At 40.1% G+C, this 12,384-nt stretch overlaps 2 protein-coding genes across 3 annotated transcripts; one reads left to right on the top strand and one right to left on the bottom strand.

Moving 5' to 3' along the window:
• The first annotated feature begins 25 nt into the window (after nt 1–25).
• On the top strand, nt 26–9,649 carry Tor (serine/threonine-protein kinase Tor). 2 transcript variants are annotated; one of them, XM_070306502.1, is made up of 7 exons: nt 26–378; nt 460–6,759; nt 6,901–7,043; nt 7,128–7,268; nt 7,383–8,007; nt 8,332–8,512; nt 9,160–9,649. In XM_070306502.1, exons 2-7 carry the CDS (start codon nt 471–473, stop codon nt 9,173–9,175), a joined length of 7,395 nt encoding a protein of 2,464 aa, XP_070162603.1. In that variant the 5' UTR covers nt 26–378; nt 460–470; the 3' UTR covers nt 9,176–9,649. The 2 variants fall into 2 exon arrangements, with proteins under 2 accessions (XP_070162603.1, XP_070162602.1); XM_070306501.1 differs by having other exon boundaries at nt 27–378; nt 7,383–8,013.
• Nucleotides 9,486–12,157, bottom strand: LOC138939037 (cytidine deaminase). The gene is made up of 2 exons (XM_070306504.1): nt 11,895–12,157; nt 9,486–10,153 (listed from the first exon to the last, which is right to left on the bottom strand). Exons 1-2 carry the CDS (start codon nt 11,929–11,931, stop codon nt 9,741–9,743), a joined length of 450 nt encoding a protein of 149 aa, XP_070162605.1. The 5' UTR covers nt 11,932–12,157; the 3' UTR covers nt 9,486–9,740.
• Between the last annotated feature and the right edge of the window lie 227 nt (nt 12,158–12,384).

Below are 12,384 nucleotides of genomic sequence, written 5' to 3'. Positions count from 1 at the left end.
TTTCAGAACACAGGCATATTGTGGTTCGCTGGTTTGCTGGTGATCATATGATTGTATTGCGTTTAATTGTGACGAAGTGATATGAAGATCTGATGAAAGGAAAATTATATTTAATTCGATGCGAGGACGCGTTGTTGTCTTATTTGTTATACGTATGAAAATTAAGAAACTCGATATGAAAAGTAAGAGACACGAGCTGTGAACGGAATAATTAGAGAGAGATCAAAGAGTGATCACACGCATATGTTTATATAGAGTTTAATCAGTCATGTGTATGTGTGGATGAAAGTACATTATAAAGTACTTTTCTTATCCGGAGAAAATAAAGCATTGCCAGTTACAATGCTATGCCGCAACAAGGAATTTATATAATGTCAAGTGAGTAACTGAAATTATGTATAATTCTTTCGTTATTTTGTCACAAACAGGATATCAAATAATCGAATTTTGCTTTTTAAGGTATTTGATAGATGAGAGAGAGATCGAATGAAATCAAAAGTGTTATGTTTTACACCCTGATTTATACATCCAATATTAAAATGTCGAATATAGTAATGCAACAATTTGTCCAACGACTAAAGTCAAGAAATGAGGAGGCACGTAACAAAGCTGCGCGCGATTTGTGCCTATACGTCAAGAGAGAACTGCGAGAAGCATCGCAGGAGGAGATCACAGCTTTTATGGATGAATTTAATCATCACATATTTGAAATGGTATCTGCCTCCGATATAAATGAGAAGAAGGGTGGTATATTAGCCATAGTTTGCCTTATAGGAGCAGACGTAGGTAATTTTAATACACGAACGGTACGATTTGCCAATTATCTTAGAAACTTGATACCTTCCAATGATGTGGGCGTTATGCAATTAGCTGCGAAAACTGTCGGAAAGTTAGCGTTAGTTTCGGGCACTTATACAGCCGAGTATGTCGAGTTTGAAGTGAAACGTGCCTTTGAATGGCTTGGCGCAGACAGGCACGATGGTAGAAGACACGCTGCCGTGCTTGTGCTGAGAGAACTCGCTGTCTCTGTGCCAACATACTTTTTTCAACAAGTTACACCGTTTTTTGAATTGATATTTAACGCTATACATGATCCTAAACCCGCTATACGAGAAGGCGCTGTAGAAGCTTTGAGAGCAGCGCTAGTAGTCACTGCTCAGAGGGAAACTGCAAAACAAATGCACAAGTCTCAATGGTACAAACAATGCTATGACGAGGTAGTAGATGGATTTGAAGAAGTTCATACAAAGGAGAGAGGCATTAACAGAGACGATAGGATACATGGCTCGTTATTGGTACTAAACGAGTTGCTGAGATGTAGCAACGTTCAATGGGAAAGAAACTATGAGGCTTTAATGGAGAGACTAAACGGTTCTACGCAAAATGAAAATGATATTCTTTCTTTGATGCCACGCTTGAAGACAACAATAGTGTCTAAGTGGGCTAGGTGCACTCAGAACACTTCTACATCTCAACACATATTATATCCAGCGCATGAATCAACTGTTTGCAGATGTTTAATGCAAGAGAGATTGGATGATATGTACAATGATATTATGAATCAGAAACTATCTAGAAATCCACACATTCAACATGCTCTTATGATGTTGTTGCCGAGACTTGCCGCATTTAACAAGGAGAAATTTATAAGGGATCATCTGAAAGAGTCCTTGGCGTATCTTCTGCTGATCTTGCGCAGTCGCGAGAAGGATCGCTATGCTGCTTTTACGTCAATTGGTTTTATAGCTGTAGCAGTGGAGGACGCAATAAATCCGTATCTACCGAAGATCATGGAAGTGATCAAAAGTCTGCTTCCGTCTAAGGAAACGCCGAGCAAAAAACGTACTTCCCTAGAACCCGCGGTATTTATTTGTATCACTCTGCTCGGTCATGCAGTTAAACAGGTCATAGCTTCCGATGTTAGGGATCTGTTGGAGCCCATGTTCCAAACTGGGTTAAGCCCGATTTTGACTACTGCACTCAGAGAACTAGCACACAGCATCCCGTCTCTGCAAGTAGATATATCTCAAGGTCTCTTGCGAATGCTATCTCAGGTTTTAATGCAAAAGCCATTGAGACATCCTGGAGCTCCGTGGACGGTAACTAGTCCAAATTCCGCGGCGGATGACGTCTCGTCGACGGTACTTGCGCTAAAGACTCTGGGCACATTCAATTTCGATAATAACCCGCTGTTACAATTTGTAAAGAGATGCGCGGATCATTTCTTAACATCGGAACAAGCGGAGGTTCGATTGGAGGCTGTGAAAACATGTTCCAGATTATTGAGATTGACGCTGAATCAGTCCGGTCCTACGATAATCACTACCGTCTCGACTGTTCTTAGCAAATTGCTAGTAGTAGGAATAACTGACACGGATCCCGACGTTCGACTGTGGGTATTGGCATCGTTGGACGATTCCTTTGACGTTCAATTGGCGCAAGCGGAGAACTTATCCGCGCTATTCATTGCTATGAACGATGAAATGTTTGAGATAAGAGAACTAGCGGTTCGTACCGTCGGACGACTTAGTACGTTGAATCCTGCTTACGTTATGCCGTCATTGAGAAAGACTCTAGTGCAGTTTCTCACGGAATTAGAACACTCGGGAATGGGTCGTAACAAAGAGCAAGCTGCCCGAATGTTGGATCATCTAGTCGTCACCGCGCCGAGGCTCGTTCGACCATATATGGAACCGATCCTGAAAGTTCTCGTTCCAAAGTTAAAGGAATCCGATCCGAACCCCGGAGTAATATTGGCTGTTCTGCGTGCGATCGGTGATCTGGCGGAGGTCAACGGTGCCGAAATGCAACAATGGATGCCCGAGCTCTCGTCGATATTACTAGAAATGTTGGTAGATGCTAGCTCGCCCGAGAAAAGAGGCGTGGCATTGTGGGTCTTTGGTCAATTGGTCGGTAGTACCGGTCACGTAGTAAAACCGTACATGCAATATCCGACCTTGCTGGACGTTCTTATCAATTTTCTCAAGACCGAGCAACAACCAATTATCAGGAGAGAGACTATCCGAGTACTCGGACTATTGGGTGCGTTGGATCCGTACAAACACAAGATGAATCTCGGACAGATTGACTGCCAATTAGATACGCTTAGTTCGATGGCGGATACCAAGAGCGACGTGGAGAATACTCAGGACTTGACCACCAGCGAGATGCTGGTAAATATGTCGCCGTCCACGTTGGAGGAATTCTATCCGGCGATCGCTATCACGACGCTCATGCGAATTATTCGCGAACCGACATTATCCCAACATCATACTATGGTAGTACAAGCGGTGACCTTCATATTCAAGAGTCTTGGGATAAAATGCGTCCCATACATCTCGCAGGTGATGCCGAGTTTCTTGAATGTCGTGCATATGGCGGATATAAATTTTCGAGAATTTCTATTTCAACAGTTGGCCGTTCTCATTGCGATCGTAAAGCAACATATACGAAATTACTTGGACGATATATTTACCTTGATCAAAGAATTCTGGACCGTGAATAGCCCGTTACAGACTACATTGATACTCCTAGTCGAACAGATTGCAGTGGCTCTTGGCGCGGAGTTCAAAATCTACCTGCCGCAATTGATGCCCCCGATATTAAGAGTACTGACACATGATATCAGCAAAGATCGTGCAGTGACGGTGAAGTTGCTTCTGGCATTACAGACATTTGGAAATAATCTGGACAATTATCTACATCTTGTTCTACCGCCGATTGTGAAGTTATTTTACGCAAATGATTGTCCGATAACTGTGAATAAAGTCGCTCTCGAGACAGTCGATCTCTTGGCAGATACATTGGATTTCACGGATTTTGCGTCGCGAATCGTTCACACTTTAGTACGTACGTTAGATCAATGTCCAGAGCTGAGGAATACGGCCATGGACACGCTCTGCGCCGTCGTGATGCAATTGGGCAAGAAATATCAGATTTTTATCGTGTTGGTACAGAAGATTATGACAAAGCACAAGATTGTCAATTCCCAATATGATGTTTTAATAGACAAGATTCTCACCGATACGACTGCGACGGACGGTGAAGATTTTTTACTAATGAGGCTACGACATTCCCGCAATAAGAATCGCGAACTCTCCTTGACGCCCTCGGAGACGACTACAATCAAGAAATTGCACGTGTCGGCTTCTAACTTGCAGAAAGCATGGACGGCGACGCGACGAGTATCCAAGGACGATTGGCTTGAGTGGTTGCGATGCTTTTCCATTGGTCTACTGAAAGAATCCCCGTCTCCGGCTCTGAGATCTTGCTGGGCGTTAGCGCAGACATACGCCGTGTTACCGCGGGATCTATTCAACGCAGCCTTTGTTTCGTGCTGGACTGAATTAAACGAGAATTACCGGACAGAACTGATACAGACCCTGCATCAAGCGTTAATGGTTCCCGATCTGCCCACCGAAGTGACACAGACCATCTTGAACCTGGCTGAATTCATGGAGCACTGCGATAAAGGCCCGTTGCCATTGGATAACAAGATTCTGGGAGACACGGCGATGCATTGTCGCGCATATGCCAAAGCATTACATTATAAAGAAGACGAGTTTCATAAAAGCAGAAGCAGTAACATATTCGAGTCCCTAATTTCCATCAATAATAAGCTTCAACAGAAGGAGGCGGCTGAAGGCTTGCTGGAATATGTGATGAATCAACACAATCAAGAGGATCTCAAAGTACAGATACGCTGGTACGAGAAGCTTCACAACTGGGACAAGGCGCTACAACTATACCAGGAACGTCTGGAGAGCGATTCTGCGGATGTGGAGTCTATCTTAGGTGAGATGCGTTGTCTGGAAGCTCTCGGCGAGTGGGGCCAACTGCACGAGGTCGCTACAAAACAATGGTCATCGAATCAATGCGACGACATCAAACAAAGAATGTCAAGAATGGCGGCGGCCGCGGCGTGGGGTTTGAGTCAATGGGAAAGTATGCAGAAGTATGTCTCGCTGATACCAAAGGATACTCAAGACGGGGCATTTTACAGAGCGGTTTTAGCGATTCACGATGAACAATATAACGTCGCGCATCAGCTCATCGATAGCGCGAGAGATCTGTTAGATACCGAGCTGACTGCCATGGCTGGCGAGAGCTATCAACGAGCGTACAATGCTATGGTGGAGGTACAAAAGTTGGCGGAATTGGAGGAGGTGATACAATTCAAGCTAGTACCCGAACGCAGAACGGCCATCAAGTCTATGTGGTGGGAAAGACTTCAAGGTGGACAGAGAATAGTGGAAGACTGGCAGAAGATCATACAGGTGCATACATTAGTGGTCTCGCCGCAGGATGACATGTACACGTGGCTCAAGTACGCCAGTCTCTGCCGAAAGAGCGGCAGCTTGATGCTGTGTCACAAAACATTGGTGATGTTGATGGGTACGGATCCGTCCTTGACCCCGGATCAACCATTACCGACCACTCATCCCCAGGTGACTTTTGCTTACTGCAAGCATCTGTGGGTCGCGAATAAACGCGAGGAGGCTTACGGTCAGTTGCAGCGATTTGTGCAGACTTATTCGAATCCGACGACGGCGGCAGTAACGACGAATCAAGACGACGAGAAGCAGCACGATAGTAAAAAGAGAGTGCTTGCCAAGTGCTTTCTCAAGCTCGGCGAGTGGCTGGAAGCCTTGCAAGGTATAAACGAACGCTCTATTCCAGCGGTATTATCTTACTACGCTGCGGCCACGGAACACGATCCTACATGGTACAAAGCGTGGCATGCCTTCGCCTATACCAATTATGAAACCGTACTGTTCTATAAGCATCAACAAGGCAACGATTCCACACCTGCGGAAGCAGTTGTACCCGGGAATGGAACGCGTAATAATCTTTCGCAATATATATCTCAGTTTACTGTGCCAGCTGTGGAAGGATTTTTCAGATCCATCAACTTGTCGGATGGCAATTCTCTGCAAGACACCCTCCGTCTGCTGACACTCTGGTTCGATTATGGTCAATGGCCGGAAGTGTATGATGCCGTCGTCGAAGGTATAAGATTGATAGAAATAAACACCTGGCTACAAGTGATACCACAACTCATAGCCAGGATTGATACACCTAGGGCGTTGGTCGGCCGTTGCATACACCATCTTCTTATAGATATAGGAAAAACGCATCCTCAGGCTCTGATTTATCCATTGACGGTAGCCTCGAAAAGCGCTAGTCATGCGAGGAAAACCGCGGCTAATAAAATTTTGAAGAGCATGTGCGAACACAGCCCAACGTTGGTACAACAAGCTATGATGGCGAGCGATGAGCTTATCAGGGTCGCGATTTTGTGGCATGAATTATGGCACGAAGGTTTGGAGGAGGCTAGTAGATTGTATTTTGGCGAGAGAAATGTTAGAGGCATGTTTGACACGCTAGAGCCGTTGCACGCTATGCTGGAAAGGGGGCCACAAACTCTAAAAGAGACCTCTTTCAATCAAGCTTATGGAAGAGACTTGATGGAAGCGCAAGAATGGTGTCATAGATATAAAGCGTCACGAAACGTTCGAGATTTAAATCAAGCCTGGGATTTGTACTATCACGTGTTTCGAAGGATATCACGACAACTGCCACAATTGACCAGTTTAGAATTGCAATACGTTAGCCCGAAATTGCTTCTCTGTCGAGACTTGGAGTTAGCTGTACCGGGAAGTTACAGTCCTGGCCAATCTATAGTGAGAATAGCTAGTATTCATAGCTCTATGCAAGTGATAACCAGTAAACAGAGACCAAGGAAATTATGTATTAAAGGTTGGTTTTACGATTTAAAATTAAATTATAATAGAAAAAAGAAATATATTTCTTTTTTAATTTTAATTTTAATTAATTAATTTATTTATTTTATTAAAGCGATTTAGATAATATTAATCTAATTTAATGTATATTTTCTAGGTAGCAACGGTAAGGATTATATGTTCCTATTAAAAGGTCACGAAGATCTAAGACAAGATGAGAGAGTGATGCAATTATTTGGTCTAGTCAACACCCTTTTGTTGCACGATCCGGATACTTTCCGAAGAAATCTTACTATTCAGGTAAATTTAGTTTGCAATTGATAATAAATATAAATGTATTGCAAATTGCAAAAATTTTATATCAATCGGTCATCATATGTTTAGAGATATGCTGTGATTCCATTATCTACAAACAGTGGATTAATCGGTTGGGTACCATATTGCGATACACTTCATACTCTTATTAGAGATTATAGGGAAAAGAAGAAGATATTACTCAATATCGAACACAGAATAATGTTACGAGTAAGTTGACAAGTTTTTTAAACTTTGCAATAATTCCTTTTAAAAAAATCTGTCATGTGTAAAATATATATAAATATATATTTCATATTTGTACTATAACTTTTATATTTTTAGATGGCACCTGACTATGATCATCTCATGCTCATGCAGAAAGTCGAAGTGTTCGAACACGCGCTTGAACATACACATGGAGACGATTTGGCGCGTCTTTTATGGCTAAAGTCGCCATCGAGTGAGATATGGTTTGATCGCAGGACAAATTATACGCGCTCTTTGGCCGTGATGTCTATGGTGGGATACATACTTGGTCTCGGCGATCGTCATCCTTCTAATCTAATGCTGGATCGTCTCAGCGGTAAGATATTACACATCGATTTTGGGGATTGCTTCGAGGTGGCGATGACGCGAGAGAAGTTTCCGGAAAAAATACCGTTCCGTCTGACGCGAATGCTGATCAACGCGATGGAAGTAACTGGTATCGAGGGAACATACAGAAGGACCTGCGAATCCGTGATGTCTGTACTGCATCGGAACAAAGATAGTCTAATGGCAGTCCTGGAGGCATTCGTGTACGATCCTCTTCTCAATTGGAGATTGATGGACAACGCAGTACCCAAGGGTAAACGATCGGACGCCCAGAGTATGAGCGCTAGCAGCAGCCAGGAACAGGGCGATATGCTCGATTCTCTTACTGCCACGTTACCAAAGAAAGGTGTACCATGTAGCATTGAAAACGGAGGTAAAGGTAAATGCATTTTTTAACTCCCATTAATGTAACATTGCATCAGATGATAAAGTTATTAAATTCATTGTTTTTAAACCTACTAAGTGCTTAATATTCGTATATTTTTATATATATTGTAATAATATACAAAAATATTAATAAAAGTTTATCTCTCAAGACATCAACAAAGAATGACGTGTACATGTATAAAAATCTTTTCAATTATAATTGACTTAAAAATTCAAGTGGTATTACAAATTAAATCAATTGAAAAACAATTACCATACATGTCAGCCTTTCCCAAGCATTTGTATGCAAGTTTTGCTTTCAATGTTGCAGCTGATAATAATCAACCAGAAGCATTAAATAAGAAAGCCCTGACGATTATAACCAGAGTCAGAGATAAATTAACAGGACGTGATTTTTCGCACGAGGAAACTCTCAGCGTTCGACGACAAGTCGATCTACTAATCCAGCAGGCTACAAATAATGAAAACCTTTGTCAATGTTACATTGGATGGTGCGTAATTATTTATTGCTATATATTATAGAAAGAACATGTATCCATGTTTAGTAATTTTTACATATATGTATTATAGATATTTTTATTATATTTACAACATATGCATTTGGTATTATATATATTAACAATTTGCTCAGACTTTGATTTTATCTAAAGAGAATTTTATATATATAACAAATTTAAGAAATTATTATAGGCTCTCGAGTGAAATTCACAAATTTAAATAATCGTGGGCTAGTAAGAGCCAGACGCGAATGGTAATGCGTCAGTTTCATAGAAAAATAATTTTCTATGAAACTGATTACGTACACAGGGTTCGATTCCCAATTCAATGACTTCGCCCCGATATTTTTCTCGCCTTCGTCTCTCCAGGAGGATAAAAGGAGATTATTATAAATCTCAAATTGAGATTAATTTACATTTGACATAAGACCAAGTAAATTTTTCATGCCCTGTGCATATAATATAGTTTCAAAGAAAAATTATTTTTCAATAAAACTGACATATTACCATCCGCATCTGGCTCTTACTAGCCCGCAATTATTTAAATTTGTCAATTATATATACATATATATATATATATATATAAGTTATATAAAAAACGTGGACATATATAAAAATTTTAATATTACATATTGTTACAGGTGTCCATTTTGGTAAAAATGAGATGAAGCTCTAGCTCTAGTCAAGATGAAGTCTCATATGTAAGCAATTATCCGCTTTTGTAATTAAAACTTTACAAAGTTATTGGTTAAGTTTAATTTGATAATAATCATATGGGTTGTATATATTTATATAATATATTATTATATATGATTTATATGTAATAAAGTAACGATCGCAGGTATAGCAAATACATATTAGCGCGTATCGTGTATGTACGTTACAAACTTTGGTTAACAATTAATAATAATCTTATCAAATCACTTTTTTTTTTTAAACTTCGCAGTATACATAATATTATATAATATTTTTGTTTCGCTGTTACACATTGTATATCACATTTTAAACAATTGACAAATATGTCATTGTAAATAAAACTTCCGCATCGATAATAATTCCATCGAAATAAAATTCAACATTAATCATACCATATATAACAAGATTTACAATATATCAAGTTGTGGAGAAAAATATTCGAATTAAGAAGTAAAATCGGAAAAAATTTAGCGTATTTTGTTATAGCCTTTACAATGATCGAGCGTCATCTCCGAATCGAGGTAGATTATGAAGTTTCCGTATCACTTGTGCGGAACGGCGAGAGCGGGAATAGTTCGCTCATTCTAGTCCGTAGAATTTGTTTCATGTCGCTTCTCGCCAAGTAGATAGGTATGTTACCGCCGAATTCGGAGATGACCTGTCTGCATATCCCGCACGGAGTGGTGAACGTTATGTTCTCTTGATCGGCGACCACGGTCAACGATGTGAATTTCTTCTTTCCCTCCGAAACGGCTCGCACGATCGCCGTGGTCTCGGCGCACACAGTCGCGGAGAACGCCGCGTTCTCCACGTTGCAGCCCCGGGAGATGCTTCCATCGGCGCATCGCACCGCGGCGCCGACCTTGAATTTGCTGTACGGCGAATACGATTTCTCGCGCGCCGCCACGCTCTCCCTTATCAGCTCTTGAGTGTCCGCGTCTGCAAAACATTTTTTTTTTCATTTAATTAAATGATTCTGTTATCAACGCGAATCCAGAGAGATCATTCTTAACGTATTAAATATTGTAATGGTGACAATATTCACACATAATTTTCATACATGACGCAATTCTGGTATAAACAAATTACATATGTATACATATTACACAATAGGGTCATATAAACGAAAAATAACGCGAGATTTAGTTATTCATTATATTATTAAGCATGCATTATTAAATTGCGTTTTTAAACAATTGGCAGAAATTAAAAGGACATTCAAGATGTTGAGATAAAATCCTTTCCAACCGCGCGCGTTAACAGAAACATGAATGCAGTAATTAAAAAAACTATACAAGATCCAAGAATGTAAAGTATGAATGACGATATTATATTTCTGGGTTATCAAATCCAGAGAGATCATTATTAACATGTTAAATATTGTAATGGTGACGTGTTTCTCTCTCTCTCTCTCTCTCTCTTTCTCTCTTTCAATAATTCATACATAATTTGCATACATGACGCAATTCTGGTATAAACAAATTACATATGTATATCTCAGTCAGCCAGGTCTGTTCTAACAGATATTGCCAAGTGCTTGCTACAAATTATTGTCAGCAAAAAGGCTACAAATTTGGTACAAGAGTTGTTATTACCGATTAAGCTGGCAGATTGCCGGCAAGAATCAAGCAAAGCTTGCTAACATAACTACACAGCAAATTGGCGGCAGAAACCGAGCAAAGCTTGCTGACATGACTGACATCAGATTGTCGGCAAAAACTGAGCAGGATCTAGAGTGCGCAATCTGATGGCAGATTGGCAGCAAAAACCGAACAAAATCTGCAGCTTATTACAAAGTATTATAAAATAGTTCAGTCGCTTATCGCTATGCGGCGCGTTATTCATTATCTATACCCGTATTCAAATTCTTGTCATGAGTGTATATAAAGCCTACAAAATGCTAATCATATTATAATATATATATATTTCTATCAGTTCAATTTTTGACACAATTCTTATACAGGAAATTCAGATATTGAATTGATTTTTGGCAAATCGGACAGATAATTGTTCGATTTTCACTTATTCAAACAATTTCTGTCCAAAAAGATCTTTAATTTTATAAATTAAGTTATTTGAATTTACCTATATGTTTTAAAATATTAATATATGATTTTATATAATGTCTAATTATCTAATGGTCATTTTATGACCAAAACTTATCATCATTTTGTTACTTAGGGTTAAGGCTTTAAATCTATTTAAATATATACTTTTATATGAATGGCCAAAACCTGCAGAATTTGTTCGGTTTTTGCTGACAATCTGCTATCAGATTGTCTTGCGCAGATCTTGGTCGATTTTTGCCATCAATTTGACGTCAAATCATGTCAAGCTTTGCTCGGTTTTTGCCGTCAATTTGCTGTCAGGTTATGTCAACAAGCTTTGTCACCAAAACACAAGCTTAATGCGGACACAGATGGCACTGGATTTGTTACCAAGTTTTGAGCGAATTTGATGCCAATTTGGCAACAATTTGTTATCAAATTGCTTACTGGGTAAACGAAAAATAACGCGAGATTTAGTTATTTATTATCCAAGAATGTAAAGTATGGGTGATGTTATTACGTGGCGATCGGATTTAGACACACGTCGACAATGACAAAAGATATAAGGGTGACGCGCAGAATGGAGAAGCGCACTTTGACATATGACATATGATGCGGAAGCATGCGTTTACCAAGCTCCGTGAAATCCACTATTTCTCCAACGTTCATCCTGTCAGGAATCGTAAAATCCACCAATGGCTAATATCAGGTCAAGTACGCCTCGATGACGTCCTCGACGACGATGACGTCTCACGTCAAACGCAGTTTCGGAGCCGCCAGTTTCCGGCTCTAATTCTTGACTTGCCTACCAACTCGCGCCATCTAATTTAACCTAACCTAACTTAATCTGACATGACTCCAACTCTAACCTCAAGAGACGATCGGATCCAAAGTTTCGAATCTAACATTTACGTAATATAATTCGGTGATAAGCGTGATTATTGATTATAATCATACCATTCGTCAATTATTATCTCTTCTTTTCTTCGCACTTGTTGAGATACTGCATTGACCCCAATGCATATTTCAAAAAAATATCCTATGTACATATTGGCAACAATCGAAAAGAATTTATCGATGTATCGCGCGGGAAAATTCAATTTACCATTGTAGACAACGAAA

The sequence above is a fragment of the Polyergus mexicanus genome, unplaced genomic scaffold (assembly GCF_030449975.1).
Source record: "Polyergus mexicanus isolate NDT 795.1 unplaced genomic scaffold, iyPolMexi1.0 SCAF_13, whole genome shotgun sequence".
Taxonomy (NCBI): domain Eukaryota; kingdom Metazoa; phylum Arthropoda; class Insecta; order Hymenoptera; family Formicidae; genus Polyergus; species Polyergus mexicanus.
Note: the sequence above shows the minus strand (reverse complement) of the source record. Positions and strands in the feature narration are given on the sequence as shown.